The sequence below is a fragment of the Haplochromis burtoni genome, unplaced genomic scaffold (genome assembly GCF_018398535.1).
Source record: "Haplochromis burtoni strain Fernald_Lab_line unplaced genomic scaffold, NCSU_Asbu1 Contig_25, whole genome shotgun sequence".
In the NCBI taxonomy this organism is placed as follows: domain Eukaryota; kingdom Metazoa; phylum Chordata; class Actinopteri; order Cichliformes; family Cichlidae; genus Haplochromis; species Haplochromis burtoni.
In genome coordinates this window covers 1,176,605-1,196,936 of record NW_024582386.1, presented here as the reverse complement: position 1 = coordinate 1,196,936, position 20,332 = coordinate 1,176,605, and the positions used below count along the sequence as shown (strand labels likewise).

The following is a 20,332-nucleotide window of genomic DNA, read 5'->3' as shown; positions in this document are numbered from 1 at the left end:
CTGCGAGGCGAGAGCTCGGTCCGTGATGGGATTCCTTCAGGAGCGACCTGCCGCCTATCGTTAACCCCTCTGGAGGTAAGGAGTGAAGCCAAACGACGGTTAACTAACAAAAGAGACCCGGTGGGGTGTCGGACGGGAGCAGCTTATACGAGAAGTGCTCCGTTTTGAGTTTGTGCTGGCGAAAGTTGACTACAACATCCCCGTCGGTTAGTTGGCAACTAAATATGGATGTCAGTTATTTGTAACGCACTCGGGAGAAGTCGTGTGTCCCGTGAAGCGAGGCTGTTTCCTACATGTAGCGACTTGACACCCCCCTCCCTGCCAGCTCCACACATTATCGCTTCTTTAACCATTACCATCATCTCCGGTGCTGTTCGGGCACAGCTGTGAAGGCGGTCGACGCACGCAAACTTGTGGTGAGTAAGTGAGCGCAAACGGGACAGACAACAAGGCTGCCATTGTACCGGATCAGCGGCGGATTAACGGAATTCCTTTTCTCTGCTCTGCACTGTCTGAATGGCCTCCAGCCTCTCTCTCAGCCTGCCCGCCTGCCTTCGTGTCACAGTGGGTCTAACATCTTGATTTCTAACCACTCTCACCCCTTGCACTGGTTAGAAACAGTGAGCTAAAACACCCACCGAGCCTCCACACCACAGAGGCCTCAGTGAAACATGTGGATGGGCCACTTAAACTGTATTGTTATCAGGAGAGGACTGATGAGTAGGGTCCAAAAGTCAAAAAATGGTGTGTGTTTTGCTTCTTTTGTCTGACCAGTAGTACCAAACAAAGCAAAAGAAACAAAAAAATAGCGCATAATAATCTATAACAAAATATAATTGAAACTTTTAACCTTTTATAAAGATTGAGGCTGATTTAGCACTCAAACTGGATTTCAGCTGGGCTAAGCAGGAGGAGCGGTCCCAATTTTTGTCAGAAAGGGCCTTGGGGGGTGTTGTTTGTCTACCCCTGCCTCAAAAAGCTCTTGTCTTATGACTGATCATGCACAGCATAGCACTGAATGATAAAGATTGTTATGTGGGTGCTTAAAAGTCTCATTTACATCCCACAGAGAGTAATATTGGTTTGTCTTTTATAGTACTCACAGGCAACAAACAAATCCAGGTCTAGATTTTAATTTTAATTTTTTAATATGTTTTACTCCCCCCCTCCCTCTTTGCACTTGCACATCATGCACCATCTCCAGCCCTCCCCTCCTCCCCTAGAGTAACCAACCAACATGTGGGGAGGTAATCCCAGCTATTAGGGTAATCTCCTCAGCATGGCGATCAATAGGGGAGGGTGTGCGACAACTACCAGACAAGACTAGTGGGGGGACAAAATTTGTGCTAAAGAAAAATGATTTAATCATCTAGATTAGGTCAGGAGGCCGGGGGTCTGGACAGAGGCTTGTTGCTGGAAGGGGGAGGGGTGCAGACAGCGCAGGCAGGAGGATGTGAGGGGTCGGGCCATCTCCACTTTGGGCAGCACCCATTGTGACAGTGGGCTGAAAGTAGGGATGCAGTGATTGGGAAATTCTGTGTGGAAATTGTGTTGAAAATAAGACACTTGTTAAATAAGCAGTGCCCATGCTAATGTTTTTATGTAATAACCTGTTTTGTGGTTGCAAAACAAAGGCAATTGTTATTGTAAGTGAAAATAAGCACAAACACAAGTTTTAAAATGGGTGGTAATAATCATTTCAATTTCCTTTCTTTTTAGTGGGCAGCACTTTAATCTGGGGTGAATGTCAATGACCTCATCAAATGAAAATGAAGCTTCTTAGTCTTTAAATTATTTTTACAAACCTCAGTTTACAATAAAAAAAAAATCCCTGAAACCATTAAACTGTTGTTCCCTGTGAATCCAGTATGAAGCAGTAAATACTCAGCATGTTTTCATGTTTCTGCTTTGTGTCTCAGTGACACCAAAAGAGAAATAAGATGACAACCTCCTCGAATCTACAAAAAAACAAACAACAAACTTCAGTTGTAGTTTTTGTTTGATTGTTTTTTTTTTGCATTCAGCGACTGATTGAAGTGGCTGCGTTACCAGTTGGTCGCCCACAGGCTGAGTGTGCAACATCCTCAACCTCTGGGTGGCCACTTTCGATCATAAGGCTATTCCTGGAGGCAGGCAACCCGTCTCCAATAATTTGCCGTCTAATTGCCAACACTGATGAGGGAAACTCCCATTCAACACCTGTCTTTGCAATAGGGCACCCGACGCAACTAGTTGTATTCAGGTTATAATTGTAATTTTTCAGATTGATCACAAACTGCCTACCTAACCCAGTCTTTGAAACAGCCATTTCAAAGGCAGTAAAATTCCAAGTTCACTGCACCTGGTCTCAGTACTTTTGGTCGTGTGGCAAACACTTCAACCAGTTTCCTGTAGCGTTGTTAAAAAAAAAGTCATATTAACACAAATGGCCAAACATGAGCTGCAGTGCTGCTGTTGATCACAACCTCTGTTATCACTTACTGTTTTCATACAGACACTCTCCGCCCCAAATGTTTTAAGCAATCCAGATCATGCAGTCATGTAACTTTAAACCATCTTTGAAAGATTTCCTCGTCCCTGAGGGAAAAGTGGCTTTAGTCAATTTATTTCTCAGTGTAACATCTATAGTAGGTGTAACAATCTTTCAGTTATGTTTAACATACATGCAAATCACAGTGGAGTTAGTTTTTTCAGAATGAAACAACTAAAAACCCCTAAAAAAGAAAACAAGTTCTGAGTGGGTTAAACACAGGAAACTGAGCTTTACACTTAGACGTAAAAACATCTGCACTGTTCAGTGGGCCAAATGTCTGCAGCGGGTGAATCTGTGGCTAAAAGGCGTACGCGTTCTTGCTGAGTGTGCATCCTCTCTTTTGATGTGATTACCTAACAGCACATCATACAGATGGATCACATGCTGCATTCAGAGCATGTGGTGGTGGTCACATTACCTGGGCCTTATGTAAACAGATGAGAAACATCATCCTACAGAAAATCTTTAGGGACAAGCTTAAGCATTTAAAATTTAAGCAAGTAAATCTACTCAAATTGCTATTTTTTCCTAAACAAAAAAAGAGAATTATAAATGTAAAATATTTAAACATGCTTTTTTTTTTCTTTTCTAAAGTTCAAAGTTTTAACTTTTATAACGTGTTTGCAAATTTTTCGACACCAAATTAATTAATCAGGAAATTTGTCTTCTAATTACAAATGAAAAATATTCATATTTATGTTAAAAAAATTCTGAAAATGTAAATGTAAAACAAATTGAATTTTCTTTAGGAGCTTATTGTGATCAGTTCTTTGGGCAACACTAATTTAGCTACTGCGTCATTTTTTACAAAACCACAAAGCAGCGTTTCTTTATTTTAGCACAATTAAGAATTGAATGGGCGGAGAACATTTATAGTTTTTGATGATTCATATAGGTTCCTCAATAAAGAAAAGAAAGAAGAACATGGCCTTTAAGTCTCCGGTGGAGGAACTGGAGTGCAGACACTGGCAGATGGAAGATGGGAGGGATGAGTAAGGCGTTCACAGATCCCTTCTGTTTGGTCCCATTGAGACCAATGAGACGAGATTGGATGGGTCTGGAGGAATCAGGTTACTATCGGCTCATTCTATTCCAAAGAAGTGGTGGTGTAAAAGATGCAATACCCCTATGGGAAACCTAATCCAGACCCTCCTGCCAGCTGTCATTCTTTTGCTCCAGGGTAAAATCGCTAAGCAGGTATCCCCTTACGCTTTTTCAATCCTTACCTTAATCATCAGGAAACGGGAAATTACACACACATGTCGTTACAAATCATTATCTACTACGTAACTTGAGAATTATGATTTTTTTACGCAGATAGAGATCAACATTAGATGTCAGGAAAAAGCAAAACCAAAGCAACTTAAAGTACGTTTGATTAGAAATATCAGCTTTAGCATTTTGTATTTATTTTTGTTAAAATTACGTCAAATTTCTTTCTGATTTGCAGGGGAGTGATTCAGCCTCCTCAGCCTCTGATGCACTTTTTGCATGCAGACATTAATTCTGACTGCAAACCTGTCATAAAAATAATATTTACTGTACAGTTAAAGTGGCTGTGTCCATTATTTGGGCTCAATCTTCATTAGTCTGAGGATCAACTCAAGCTAAAGTTTATCTCCAATTTAAGATGCATAAGATTACAGTGACAGCCTCCTTTTTGATGAACCTATTAGTCAGTCACCAGAAAAATAACTAGAAAATGATGATAATCATAAATAGGCTTAACAAAGCAATAATACTTTTACATAATTTAAATCAACAAAACATTTTCTAATAAGTGTTCTGATTTACTACTTCTCTTGGCCTTATTCTGTAGGCTTAATCTCCTTTAATCTGCTGTCATTTCTTTTACTTAGTGGCTTGACTCGTATTTAGGTGACAATGAAATCAGTGTCTTCGAATTTACACCTATGGACAGGAGGCCGAACGATGAGAGGAAGGCTGATAAAGTAAAACCAGAGTGATAGAGACATAAAGGGAGACAGTCGGAGTGAGTTTGAGTTGACCTTGCCATGATAATCTAATCCCTGTCGAGAGTGCTTTTTTTAGAGAGCAAGTTAATGCCAGCAGATTATACTCCAGTGTCTCCCACACTAGCCAATCCGAACCGAAAAGAGAGTGGGTACACAGTGGATCCTCAGGCCTACCATGGAGGATAAATCAACAGTAATAATAACCTATAGTAATTGAAAATAGCCCTAAAAATGACAACTCTTCATCTTTGCCTTTCTGCTCTTTAGTGGAGCTGCTCAGGTAGTTTCTGATGTCTGCATGAGACCACTGTGTATTTCTGCAGCAGGTAAAACCGCTGCCGTCTTTTCTCTGTCATGCCACGGATGCCCCTTTTGTGCACAAAGGGGCATCCATGATAAAAGCCACTCATTGAGCAGCTCATCTCATGCAATGAAGAGTAATCCCTGTATATGTTGTGTAACCAAGTGGAGAGTTGCCCAAGGAGGGGGATGGGCACGAATGTGCGCAAGTTTGTCCGTGCTTGTGACTGTTGAGCTCATGGCTGTCTAATCTTTTAGGTACATTAGGCTGGTCGCCCACAGCGCCTTGCGGCCTCACTGTTTTTGTGCAATTAAGTCATTCTAGGAACGCCATAGGCCCTGAATAATAACAGGAGTTGCTTGTGAGCTGTAAAAGGATAATCCAGCTGTGGTGGGATGGAGAGTTGTCTGGAAGGACTGAGCTGTGTACTTTTATCACTGTGTGTTGATCTTGTTTTGCCAGTTTTTTCAAGACTTCACTCTAATGAGGTTGTTCTGTGGTCACTAGGTTATTCTAAGACCTCTACTGCTGCATTCAGGCCACGCTGGCAGGATGGGAAGAAGCATGCCTGTATTACTCTGAGAAAGTCATTGTTAGCTCTGCAGTCACACCACGCAAGTGGAAAAATATCTTGACATTTAACATTTTTATGATGACAAATATTTCTTTATATTTTTTATATTAGGTATTTGACTGAAGGATAGAAGGAAAGCTTTTTTTTAAACACACTGATATTTCTTTTGTTAACTGGACGAGTTTGTATTCAAGGCAATATATCTGATGTCCAGTTGTTGACTTGTATTGGATAGTTGCTACACATGAAGTCATGCTTGCACCTGGAGTTTGTGTTGAGCCCACAAAACCTGTAAGAAATTATCTTAAACTAACCAGAGAAAAAAATGGTGAATTGACGAGTCTAAAAGACAGAAGACACCCTGACACAAAACTGACATACACCTGCTTGTTTCATACATCCGAGTACTGCACAACAGCGCCGGTTAGCATGGCTATCATCTGTTTACTTGTTCCCCTTCTCAGAGAGAGAGAGAGAGAGAGAGAGAGAGAGAGAGAGAGAGAGAGAGAGAAACGGGTAGTGAACTGGGACCTGCTGTTGAACATTAATAAAATAAATAATACATTTAATCCACTAGTATTTCTGGCAATAACTTGGAAGGGCAGCAATATTTAAATGTATACTCAACTATTTATTGTTTTTTAACATTGACATTCTAAGTAAAAAATTATTATATCAATTAACCAGAAGCTGGCCATTTTTGCTTTGAAGAGTAGGTAATCATAAAAGATCGATAAAAGATGGGCGTAGCTGCTGTGACATCACCTGATCTAAAGCCTTGAGCGTTTCTGCTGTCGCTTTCTTGGTTGCAGAAACTAAGATGGCTCGAGAAGGGGCGGGTCTGACTGTGAGACCACATGCTCAATGACTTGTGATTGACAGCTGCGAGTGTGTGAGTGTGTGGTTTCATACTTCCATTTTGAACCATCGTATGATCAAGATCTACAAATTTTGTGAATTTGATTATTCAGTATATCCGACAGTGAATGACTTGAGTGCATAAAAAGGGCAGGAAAGTGTCTACAGAGGTCAAGTAAGAAATCCCCTTTCACGTAGATTTCTATGGGATTGAAGGCCATTAATTAAAAGTGAGTAAAGTAATTAATCTTTACAGATCATTGAGTTTCAGTTGTGCCTACTATAGATATATCTATGCCAGAAATGTAGAAGTCAGTAGCAATACCAGTAGAATTACATGATTCCCGATACCCAACTCCTTTATTAAAAAACACTTGAACATTACAAAATTACATTATCTGTAAATAAAAGCAGTACAGAACAAGAAATGTTAAGATTTTACTTTGATAACAGGAAATGGACTGAAATGTGAGTAGCTTAACTTTAAAAGGTAAAATTAGTTAAATCATTAGCCATTATAGTTAACTTCACAACAGCAGTTCTTGCTTTTAAAAACAAAATGGTAATATGTATTTCAGGAGAACATGATACTTTGCATATTTAAATGCTGAACTGAAACTCGGTCGCCTTTCATTCTGTGAACTGGTCTAGATGTCGGGCTTTTAGGTTCTTCTCTTAACTATTTTCTTGCTTGTTCTAAAAATCACAGTAGCATCATTGAACATTGGCTTTTGTGAATCAATAATCACTCCCCGATCATCCTCCTTGCAAATGCAAAGTATTTCCATATCTGACTCTTGCTGCCTTTCTTTGCCTTTCTTATCATCGGGTTGGGGTGCAGCTATTGCAGCAGCTGCACGAGTCACCATCTTCCACATGTAGTGTTTGCTATGCTTGTGGGCGTCCTCCTTCTTCTTCAGCATGTAAGAATAGAACATTTTGTAGGTTTAAACCGCCCCACACTTTCAGAATTTTCGTAATGAAAGATGTGATAATTATCAGTTCTGAGGATATCTCTGGTCCACTAGGACTTGATGTGGCAAGCTCGACTTTGCTTTTAATTTGTTGTGAAATATCCCTTGTGCAACACTGTATTTCCTGTAATCCGCTAACAACTGACACAAGATTAATCATACTGTCAGGAATGACTGATGGGCAGAAAGGTTTTTCTTAAATTTATTGTACTGTCCATCTGGATAAGTTAAAGATGGGAACAATATGATAGAAAATATCCTGAATATAGACTCAGACTATATTTGCAGCAAAGATAACGTGTAATATTTTCATTTGTGTTTGCAGTTGGTGGACAGGATTACTGGACACAAAACGGTAGATGCGAGGTGAGGCTTAGCGAGTCACTGTGGCTTTGAACACTAGCATAAGGACAGTCACATGCCATCTCCAGTCAGGGGTATGTTGGCACAGGTTTGTGGATGTGAATATTTGGATGACTTCAGCACATGCACACACACACTTGCACTGTGTGCACATATGCATGCACACAGTCATGGGGTATACACACAGCAATGATTTTTCACATCTCTCACTAGTTTGCAAATACAGAAATGTGCAGACGTCAGCTGTTGTGGACACTTCTTTATTGCAAAAGGAAAAATTGGTATTTGAGGCTTTTTTAGGTGTTTTTAAAGATTAGATGGGAGACTTCCAGTCCACAGCAGCAACCGGGCACACAATCAGTGCGCAAACATGCAACGCTGTGAATATTTTCATGCGAGTACACACGCACATCGCAGAACGCAAGCTCTCAGCATCAGTGCCCTGACCATAGGGAGTTTGTGCTGAGCTGGTTGGGACGTCAGGATGAATCAGTGTGCGGACAGCTGACTGGACGTGCCTATTCATCAGCCAGAGAAAAGAGAGTGAAAAATGGAGCGAGGGATTCTAAAAGAAATGAGTTAAGCCCCAGAGCAACATGTTTGGCTATCTGCATTACTTTACAGATCCTCCAATGGGCTTTGACTGTTGTATGGGATAAAGGCTGAAGAGGTGGAAAAGATAGCCGAGTACAGGAAGGAGAGGAGGGGGTAAGACAAGGGGAGTTTTCACGATTATTTTTGTTGTGTACACATGCAGTAGTAGGACACTGCAGATGCAAATATTAGCACTCACTAAGCAGATAGGCTGCTTTGACAAAGGCATAAGCTCATACTGTAGAGGCGGCTACCTCCTTTCTGATGGCCCGTTTATTCCCATCTGTTGCCCTCAGCTCTCTGACTTTATCCCCATTGTGTTAACTCATTACATTCGCCTTAACCATAACCCCTTAATTGCCACCTTCCAGTTTCTCTCCCATATCCTCCCCCCTCTTGGAGACAGTGTGCCACATTGCCCGTGCGTTAATCTGATAGCGTCTGCCTACCAAACACCTGCCATGTCCAGAAAAAACCCTCCTAAACTCCTCCAGATTCTGGGTTCAGCACCCATTGTAGCGTGAGCGGATCAGCACACATGATAGCAAGCAGGCAGGCACGCATTTAGACAGATGCAGATGCACATACAGCAGATAATTAGACGAACAACCTCACCTCCTGGAAATCATGCTGGAGTCAGTGTTTTTGCTTTAGCCTTTATGAGTATGTGTACCTATTTTTCCCCCTTGCATTCAAAGAAAGACGAGACAAACAAACGTTGTCTTTTGTCTCGCCTCTTCGCCCATTTGAAGACAGTGATGGGTAGGCCCAGGCCTCTTCGGTTTAACAATAACTCTCTCGACCCCCTAATGAGGGGTGGAGGGCCAGACATGAGGCGATGTGACAGTTCTGGTGCGGCTGACACAATAGCAGGTTTTTCTTTTGACTGCCTGGCTGAGCTAGAGTACCTTCTTTCACTAAAAACAGCCAAACAAATGGTCGTCGTTGCCTGAGGAACATGTTTAGCTACATCAGGCTGCCTCTGCCATGCACTGTTCGTTATGTAGAGCACCACAGCTGCTTGTATGTTTGTCATTTTTTGAGGTCTTGATAAGAAGTCTCTAAAGGAGCTTCTCACATCAAACTCATTTTCCTGGCAGACAAGATCATTTATCTCTAAAATGATGAAAGATTTATCGCTAGATTCCAATTTTCTTTAAGCAATTCTGATTTTTCTCTAAGCTTGACCTGCTGATAGAGACTTTTGTCAATTTGGTGTTTCTTTCTAAGAACTGTCAGCATATACAAGCAAAAACCTGGTTTTCTTCAATGCAGAATATCATATTTTGTAGTATAATAAGACTGAATAAGGCTGAGAGGGAGCTAGCAGAGTTAAAGATGCACAAATTGCTTTTATAGGCAAAGTTAGAGAGGAAAGGTTGAGATGGTTTGAACTTGGGCATCCCCAAACCTCTCCAATAAACAACAGAAAGAGATACAAATAATTAAATGAGAATGAGTGGCTTTACAGGCACCTTTACCTGACATGTTTTACCCCACCAGCCAAAGCAGGTGCAGCAGATGTATATACAACAAAACAAATATCAGGTACATCATTTCCCAGTGTCTTTATAACTTCACCAGATGACACAAAAGGGCAGATGTCCTGTTTTTTTACCCATCTCCATAATTTTCCTGGTAACTACTTTGATTCTTGCTTTGGTGAACTTGATGACTATGATGAAATATATTCGCCTACATGTGCATTATGGAAAAAAACACTGAAGTTGTTCTAAAGTTTATGAGGTCAATTCATAGAACAACAAACTTATTTTTTTCCCCAGTGTTTCCCTGGAAGCGATCATGTTTTGTTTTGGGTTTTTTTTAAAAAGGGGAGAATCTTGTATCTCCCGAGTTGGTCGTTCCGATAAAAAAGAAAAAAAAAGTTCCCTATATGAGTAGAAAAAGAAACATGTTGCGAACATGAGCAGCTGACCTGTTCAAGATGAGTCTCAAAGCATATATTGGACAGGCTGTTCCAAAAAAATGTGCTGCAAACATAAAAAGTTCAATTTTATGGTTTGGTTTTTTTTATGTATTATATGATAATATTTAGCTAATGTGTTAAATTAACCCTTTTAAATACCATTTCCTATAACTTCACGATCACCAACATTTCTTATCTGCTACTGAATCTTGTTGGATTCACCACTAAATATGTGATTATGAATCAGCATCGCAGGCCATGCAAAAATGATCCAGTATGTGCTGATTAGCCTTGTGTTCATGTTGCCAAAGTTTTTTGGAGTTTTGATAAAACATTACTGTCCGAGGCAAGCTATTTTAAGATTTAAAAAAAAAAAAAATCATCATCCTTGAAAAAAAAAAAAAGCCAAAAATGTAGGTATAAACCAGGTCAGGGATCTGGACAAATGCTACATCACTATACCTGCAGTCTCAACAATGATTTGTGTGTAAAACCTTAAAGATTTAGATTATTTTGATACTAAAAGTTACAAATATACATTCTTACCTTTTTACTTACAATCTTGCATCAGCACTCAGCCCAGAATCCGTGCTCTGTATGTGCGAGTAAGTGAGTTTCTAAAATGAAGTTTGTTGATAATGGATTATTGATCGTGAATTAGAGTGGATGGCCCCTGGGGGCTCATCCTGGCCGGCCAGGAATGAATACATCTCTTCATGCTTCACCTCACACACTCAATTTCGGCATAAGCAACCAAAGGTCTGACAGACACACGCATGTTGAGACACTGACCCGTGGTCTAATAGGTACAGACAGCCGTCGTTCATCCAGTAAAGGACAAAGGTTATTCCAAAATCTCCGTGATGCAAATTGCCTCAGTGAGCTCTCACCCTCTCTTAGCACAGAGTAAAACAACCTTAATGTGAATCAACAACTGCTTGATCTTAAACAGTTTTTGAACCAAAATATTATTCAGTTATTCAGTCAGCAGTTTATTCTATTTAAAGATATGAAATTAAACCAGGGGTGTCTACTCTCACTGCAGTGCTTTTTTATCTGTTGCAAATCTCTTGTTGGTATAGATTGTTATACAATCTGGTTTATAAGATAGTGAGTCACAAATGCTGTGGCCACTTTCAAGCTCGTTGTCTTTGTGCAATCTCTGTTTTTTCCTTAAATACTGTATTTTCATTTATGTTTTCATATTATTTTAAAGCCATTTGGACAGACTTTTTTTAACTGGCTTTTTTCTGAATTTTGGTAGTTAATTTAATTATCATGGGACTCATTTCAGTTTCTTTTTTTCCAGGTATCATAAAAACAGCATGCCACTTGATGAAGGAACTTCTCTTCAGAGATCGGGATTGGATACTAAAGCTGTGATGTTTGGCAAGTTTTTGTTACCTGTGCTGAGAACTCAATAAGTTTTGGAAGAATAACTTTTCTTGAGTTTCACAGAGGATTTATTAAACAGCTGTGGTGATTCTTGATGACCGGTGGTCTTGGAAAAGTGATGGAGACAGAAGAAAGGGAGGATGTTTCACAAAAACACACAGCTAAAGTGGAGGCAGAGGATGAGGTAACCCCATGCCACACCTGCGGGGTGTGTGGTCGCAGTTTTCCACTTCTAAGCTCTCTATCTCAGCACATGAGAAGACACACTCGGGAGAAGCCTTACAAGTGTCCCTACTGTGAGCACAGGACAGCTCAGAAGGGCAGCCTAAAGGCCCATATTAGAAGCCATAAATTGGGCCTTTTGAGCCAAAACCTCAGTGACAGGGAGGGGGATGGAGATGAAGGGCAGAAAGAGGATGCTGATATAACTGACCCTCCTGAGCTCAGCAGCCCACCTGATAAAGCTCATAACATTAATGGAAAGGTCAAGAAGAAAACAACCAAGAAAAAGGTTAAAGATGGTGTCGAGGTTAGCGATGGAGGTGATGACGGACCTTTTTCCTGCACCATTTGTGGCCAGGTTTTCCCTCAGGTATTACTCCTCAAGTCCCACATGAAAAGGCACCGTGGCTCTCAAGATCACGGTTGCCGGATATGTGGACGACGCTTTCGCCAAGCGTGGTTCCTCCAAAGCCACATGCGCATTCATCGAGTGAAAGCCCAGCTAAGGGGCAGCAAAAGCAACGAACCGCCTGCCACCATCAACGGGGTTCCTCAGGACCCAGCATTACTGACGAATGAAGAGTGCCTCTATGAGCTCTGTGCAGGCTGCGGTAACTTCTTCAATGACCGCATGACACTGCAGATACATGAAAAGTTGCATAAACTGAACCACACCCGCACTCAGATGCAGAATCCAACACAAGGAAATGTGGAGTCCTCCGAGGTGCAAGATGCTAAGAGGCAGTTTTTGGAAAGCCTGAACCTCATTTCTGCTGGACCCAGGGAAAGCCCTGCGGAAGTGAAGCCGGGCAGTCGAATTCCTGAGCTGGATCCAATTTGTAGTTACCAGTCATGGCAGTTAGCTACAAGAGGACGGCTAGTGGAGGCTACAGAAAAATGTCTGGGATGGGAGGAGAGATTAGCTGATGCGGAAGTGGCATATGACATAGAAAAAGGCGAGTACGTCCCCTTGAAGCAAGAGAAGAAGAGAAAGCCAAATGACACAGCCGGCTCCAATCTTAAGAAGAGGAAGGGTGACGCAGGCCTTGATCACAAAGTTGGTGACAAAAAGATTAGCCAGAAGGACTCTATTCTGCTGAATGGACTTGGTCAAGCATTTTATGAAGCACTACAGACTAAAAACGTTAAAGATGTTCACTCCTCATCTAAACAGACGAAGAACATCAAGAGCCTAGACCAGGAAGGTGAGCCGAATACACCACAACACACCATAATACATTATCCACGACAGAGCTTAGACAAGAGTTTATATTCGTTGATCAGACTTAGAACAGTTTTGTACTTTTACCATTTATAAGCATCAAAGCATCAATTAAGGGCTGTATTTTATACAAATTGATTTCTGAAAGGTAAATGAAACTACAACTCTAGTACAAAAATGAGTTAAATTGGCAATATATTGTGTAAAGGAGAGATCACTAGCGAATTTCTAAATGGATTACAGCAGCAGTAATTGCCCTTTTTTTACACAAGAATGTCTGTAAACATACAAACGCAGTAAGGTTACCTTACCTAATATTTTTAAGGGACTCTTAATATATAAATCTCAGCATTAATAATTGTTTTATTGTCTTAACAAATCTTTAAAAAACTGTTTTGGTTGGATTTGTAGATTCAGATTTAGATTTATTAATTGTGTGTCAGGGGTGGGACAAAATATCAATATGGAAAATTTTATGGAACAGCTTCTATTTGTGTACAATATCTTTAGACTAATGACAAATTTCTTTATTACTATTAAAACGTGCTGATGCTATGTTCTACCAGTCTGACTTACCACAATGACTGTCAATACTCATCATGGCAGCACCAGTAATCATGAAATAAAGCTAATAGGGCCAATATGAGCTGTTTGCTAATATTTTGGCATCTGCATTTATAATGACCAATAAATAAACACAATTTACATTTAATAATAGCACAATACATAATTCTATCTTTTTGTCTAATTAGGGGTGTTTTTTCCTTCCTTAGCTAGATGTGTGATCCTTCTGTCTTTATTATACAGTCTTTTTGTATATGTAAAAAAAACTGACCTCATCTGTTATGAATGTCCCCTTCTGTTTTTACCTGCAGATAAAAAAAAATATTTCTGCGAGCACTGTGATTTCCACACTGTTGACACCGCGCTACTCAGGTCTCACCTGCACACGCAGCACCAGGACGTCCTGAGTTCCTACAGCAAACAGAGCATCAATTTGGACATAAGCAGAAGTGGTTCCAAAGCCTCAAGATACATGGACTACCTCAGAAGCAGGAGCATCCTGCTCAGTCAGCCATATTGGAATCCATATTCATGTTCTCCAAGCCAGGAGTTAGTAGAGTCAAACATTAAAATGGAAAAGACAAATGGCTCAGAGGTGAAAGAGCAGGGACATGCTACTGGCGATGCTAGCAGCCTCCTCAATCTTTCTTCTTTACCCATAACTGATGTTAGTTTTTCAGTAAAAACACAGGGCCTGGTGAGACATCAGTGCCCATACTGCTCCCACACCACCAACTACCCAGAAGTACTGTGGATCCATCAGCGTGTTGCCCACAGGGTGGATGGCAGCAGTACCATGGCACCCAAGTGGGCACCTAGCATTAATAGTCTCAAGAGTTTAAAGGCAGGTGCTTCTCAGTGGAGACGCACAGGGCCGCCACCCTTCCTCGAAGGCAAGGACTGTCCAGCTTTGCCTACTCCAAGAACGCAGCGCACACAGCCTCCCGGGGTCACAAACCATGGCAGCAGCAGCAGCAATAAGCAGTCGTCCCACAAGAATCAATCAAGCACCCTGAAGTCCAAGCATCAGTCAAAGGACTCACGACCTTCAGATGCGACACAGTCTAGTGGCAAGGTTGGACTCCAAAATCAAAAGAAGGAGCATAACCGAACAGTGGGGGGTGGATCTAAAGGCTCCAGCACCCAAGCTACTTCGTCAAACAGCATTGTGAACAGCATTGTGAACAGCAAGAGTCTCCAGAGCTTGCAGCCTACCAGCAGCCCAAAACAAAGAGGCAACAGAGCCACTGTGGAGGGGAACTTCCCACAGGAGGGTTTGGGTTTTATGCTGGCAAGAAATCGCAGTGGGAATTCTTCTTCTTCCTCTAACACAGATAAGCTCCACTCTCGCAGGCATTCAAGTGACTTTTCTTCAGGTCCCAAAGGTTCTGATCTCTGGGCTGCCATGAATATGTGGGGGCTACACGGAGGCAAAGCATATTTAGATACACTCCGAATATCTCAGGGAAAGAGTGAATCAACAGGAGAAACGCCAACGGACATCGATATTTTAAGTATCCTGAAAAACTACAGTCCACATGATCTGGCAGCTCTCTATCAGCACTGGGGCTTTGTTGATCCCAGGCTTGTTTCACAGGGTAAGGAGGAAGCTTTGCTTTCTGCTTTATTTGCTGTAAATGATCAAAGAACTGAGTACTGTTTAGATCAGGGGTGGGGAGCTCCAGGCCTCAAGGGCCGGTGTCCTGCAGGTTTTAGATGTGTCCTTGATCCAACAGAGATAATTTAAATGGTTAAATTACCTCCTCAGTATGTCTTCATGTTCTCCAGAGGCCTGGTAATGAACTAATGATTTGATTCAGGTGATATCTAAAACCTGCAGGACACTGGCCCTTGAGGCCTGGAGTTCCCCCACCCCTGGTTTAGATGGAGGCCTAACGTTTTAGGAAATAGGATTTCTATTATAAAAATCTACTGCTTTCAGAATGAGAAACAGATGTTTCAATGCTCTTTCACTACTTTCTACTTTCACAGCAACGATGCAGTTAAATGGAAACTTTGGAAATGAAGTCCATTCCTCGTCTGAAGCTTCCAAACAGGTATGTTTTTGATTTTACTGATAATTTCTAGATTTGTATTTCAGGCAAAAAGAATTGTGAATTAAAATAATTATTGCATCCTTCATTTTAAAATCTTTAAGACTTTTCAAATCATTCAATATCATAATCGGTTATACGACTAGGTTGGTGGATATATACTTATAAAGTATATAAATATGGTTTAAAAATGGAAAAAATAGCATTTTGTGCTCCAAACCAATTATATCTGAAAACATAAGCCTACCTTTACATCATTATTGATTAACTTTGTGTTTATGTTTTTAAAATCCCGTCAGTTATCTGGTGCAGGGCAGTGTTTCTCTTTATATTTGTATCACAGTTCAAAGCTTAACTACAGTTTCATCTTAAAGGTAACTCAAGCCAGTTAACCGTAGATCAGTTATCTCACTTTCCAGAGTGAAGAACAGCATAAAGTCCCTGCTCACCCCGTGTACAGTATGTCTTTACCAACTGCGTGTTCCTGCTCTGTGTCTGTACCTCGTCTGTGTCTGAGCACAGTCTGTCATTTCTGCGCACACGTGCGTCTGCGTATTGTCTTGTATCTACGTGCGTGGCTGTCAGCTCCCACAACCTGGCTGTCTCTTCCTTCTCGTTTCCGTAACAGAAGCTGACAGGGATGAGGCAAACAAATAATAAAAAAACATTGTTGTCCCCCTCAGGGTAAAATTCGCACAGCATCTCCATATGGTGTGTCATCAGCCTGTCAGTCAGGCCTACCCTGATGCTACCTACAACTGTTCTTGCTTTCTCCTATTCCCCCTAGAGTAATGTGTGGGCAACTTTTTGAACACGAGTGATGGGCACTGTCTGTCTTCAGGGTTGAGGATTTCTAAGCCAGACAACAGTTGTATGTGAGGTGTAAAACAATACTGGAGAAACATGACTTTGTGAAAGATTTTTAAAAATTTCTATTTCTCCATATCCTATACAGCATTTGTGCATCGCTCATTTCCATCTTTGTGAGGACACTCATAGACCTTTGTCTTAACTAAAGGGCTAAAGCCGACCCACCGGTTCTCAAACTGTGGGTAAAGCTACTGCAGGGGTGTGGGTGTGGGCAGAATTTAATGAAAATGAAGTTGAGATAATGAATGATTTATTGCAGGGACTATGGACTGGTTCCTATATAAAGCTTTTCTACTCTACCTGAGCATTTAAAGTGCTTTATACAACTTGCTTCATTCATTCAGGCACTTTTTTCCATGCTTAAGTGCTTTTTTACTAACATTCACACACATTCATACTCCATTGGAGGCATCAGAGTAACTTGGACCAGTCGCACCACCAACCTTCTGATCAGTAGTTGACCTGCTCTACCTCCTGAGCTACAGCCACCCTCAAAAACGAACCAGTTGAAAACCTGTGCCAGTGCTAACTAGTGTTACTCACACTTGTCTTCTGCAGATGAACAGCCACTCCACTTCATCCTCAGGGTCTCTGCATAAAGGAACGTAACGAAACATTGTGCTTCTCTTGGTTGCAAAGTTCTAACTGCTGAAAAAAGAGAGGCCTGCTGTTCTTCAAAGGAACTAGCCATAACTCCTGGAGAGCACAGAGGCTCTGGAATCTGCACAATATATGCAAAGCAATGCGGTGGACTTGTTTGATTTTGTATTATGACTGTTTGATTTGAAGTGTTAAGCATGTTACGAGTGTAGATATGATAGTTAAATAAACACACATGATGTGTTTTTGATTATTTTATTTGGTGAAAATGAGGCAAATGTTCAGGATTATTGTACAAAACAACAGGAAAGCATTGTAGAAGTACCACAGCCAGGTGGAAATTAAATGTAGAGCCACAACTATGTGGCTAAACAGATGTTCTCTTGGCTTTAGGCCCAGATATCTGCTTGTTTTTGGTTACAAAAAGTAGATCCTTGCAGAGCAATACAACATACCAAATCTTACAACTCATAATTCCACTGAAAACAGCTGTGATGCAAATACATGTTTTTAACTGCTGTATATCAGTGTCGAGTTTAAGTTTGTTGTTTTGTTTCATGTACAAATGTCTTCTTTTTTAAGTTTTTAATTTCCTTGGTTGAGTATGTGATTTTTGTTGCAGATAACATGGTGTCACTTGTGTTTTCAGCCCACAATTTAAATAATAATAATAATAATAATAATAATAATTTAAAAACCGCAAACAGCTTTTGAGTCAACGTTTTGAGTTTGCCAGTTTTCATTTGGTCAAAAGTTATTTGTCACTATGCACCATCTCAAGAGTAGTCTGGGCAAATTCAGAGGACTCTCCTTTAAAATGCAAGTGTTGACCCAAGGCCTTAGTCACACAGGCCTAGAGACCCCTTTGCAAACCCCTGGCAGACTTTTGGTACCCTAACAGCTGGTGAGTTGTTCCTGGAGGTTGCTGAGTGAGATGTGTCGCGAGGAGGGTGCTGCACCAAAAATCTTCTTGTCATTGCTTTGGTCATTAGCATATTAATGCTATCACTCATTGTTTACACTGGAAATGTTGATTTGTATGCTAGCACTTGTCAACTTGTCACTTTAACCAAGACATTTCAGAAGGCACAACTCTTACTTTAAAGGTAAATGTTCTACATTGTCCAGTTTGCACTTTTTCCACTTCTCTTTTTTAAATATTTTTTGGCCTTTTTACAGCTTTCTTTGAAAGGGTACAGTGAAGAATGACAGGAAAGCAGAGGAGCGAGAGCAGGGAAGGCACAGGCCACAGGTCAGATTCAAACCCAGGCTGGCTGCTCTCAGCCACGCGGCATATGGGCACCTCACTACTCCCACTTTTCATTGTTTGACTGACACTCGACAAGTAGTTGGCGACTGTTTGCAACATCTTCTGTATAAACTGCAGGGGATCACAGCAATCGAGAGACCAAAGCAATAACAAGGTTTTTGTTGCGGCACCTTTTTGATGACCAATATCAACAAGCAGCCACCCGCCTGGTGACGTGGACGCCAGTAAATGCGATACCTCGAGAATGAGGAGACGTAGGAGCTTCAAATTAATAACACACAGGTGTCTCTACTAAAAATCTCCGACAGGGTTAATCACTGCCTGGTCTTTAAGGCTCTGCTATTTTAATATATATGATTTTTTTTTTTTTTTGCAGTGTTCAAAACTTTATATTTTGAACCCTACCCAAACCTTTTCTCCAGTTTTACACATTCCTCATGTAGTTTCACCAGTCCAGTCCACTTAAAATCAAAGTGGGCTGTATGTGGCCCACAGTGTAAAAAGACTTTGACATCCCTGCTCTAAGGTTTTAGCAGATGTTTTCACAGAACAACAAGCAACCCATTTTCCCCTAGCAACTGATGGTTGAAAGGTGGTTGCCAAACGGTCGCTATCCCTGTGTGACCAGGGCCTAAGACAGAAATAGTGCTTTTTTTTCCCTGTCAGTTTGGAATCAGTATTTCTCCTAAGGTCAGATATGTAATTCAGTTGCTTCAAGCACAGCAATGCCATTGAGTCCTCTAGCTCTGCTTCAGGTTAACAAACTGCTCCGTTGTAGTTTACAGTAACTTCAGCAGACCAGTGAAACAGCACAACCAGAAACGGTGCCCTAGTGTTTATCTTGTATTTTGTTAATGAAAAGTCGTTGGCCATTTTCCAAACTTTAGGTCCAGGATTGATGTGAAAAATGAGCACTCGCGCTCGTCATTGAAGCCAGTCTTCAAAAAGGGTCTCAGAACAACCAGTGAATAATGAAAAGTGCTGCCATGTTTTTATTTTTATTTTAAATCCAAGTTTAAAATTTAAATGCAACAATTTGCTCTTATGTTTTCAATTAGAGCGCAGACATCTGCACTTCTTTTGGCATTATTCTAGTGATGTAGCCATTTAATGCTGTGATTTATTTCTTTTAGAAGTAGAACTTTTAGCAATGAGCATTTCTACTGATCCAAAACTCACCTCAGTCTCCAGTTGTTTTCATGTGTTTCATTGTTTGCAGATTTTAGTATGTTTACATTTCAATTCCTCCTTCTCAGTGTATTCATATCCCATAGAGACGTAGTCTATGCATTTAACTAAAAGCCATCAACTTATGGATTCTTGGGCGATCTTAAGAATCCATAATTATGAAAGCACTGACTTTAATCTGTGTGGAGAGATTTTTCTTCTTTTTGATAAATATTGTAAATGATAGTTTTATTTAATGGTCTTTGTTTGTTTGCTATGAGTCGGATTTCAACAATTAAAAGTATTTGATATTTGTAGTAGCAGAACATGTTAAAAACATGTTGAATTTTCGTCACCTTTGAGGTCAGGGTCAGCGGGGTGTGATGCTCCCACAGCAGGTATCACTGAGCCTGTGTTTTGCAACGACCCTGTAACTGTAACTCCTGTTTGGCATAAAGAGGCAGGAAGCACTGAGAGAGGGATATTTACGCAAGTCTGAACTCTTATGCAAACCTCCAGCTTACAGTTGAGCTCTCGCTGGGTTCATTTTTGTGACTATGTAAACATGTTTCATAGTTATTATGTTGGTTCAGAATTTATATTTTCGACAGATCAACAATTTTTGTCTGACTGTAAAATTCAAATAAAGTTGGTTGATGCCGATCTGCGATGGCGTTGGATTTTTTTTCTCCATCACACATCATCTTCACTCAGACGTCTCACGTCACTGTGTCACGTTCCTTCTCAGCAGTTTAACAGACTCAGCTCTCTTCTTCTAGTTTGCACAATATATATTCGAATAAAGTACAAAGCATTTCTTCTGCTCTAATAAACAAAATGACAAAACGAAATAAAAATTGGGGTCATT

At 40.7% G+C, this 20,332-nt stretch overlaps 1 protein-coding gene across 3 annotated transcripts; it reads left to right on the top strand.

Annotated features, from left to right (window-relative positions):
• On the top strand, positions 1-20,127 carry LOC102290665 (zinc finger protein 516; the record flags this gene model as incomplete). Of its 3 annotated transcripts, XM_005917569.3 has the most annotated exon segments (6): positions 1-416; positions 7,542-7,582; positions 11,410-12,922; positions 13,815-15,101; positions 15,496-15,560; positions 16,986-20,127. In XM_005917569.3, coding segments are annotated over 4 exon segments (2,736 nt in total). In that variant the 3' UTR covers positions 17,037-20,127.
• Between the last annotated feature and the right edge of the window lie 205 nt (positions 20,128-20,332).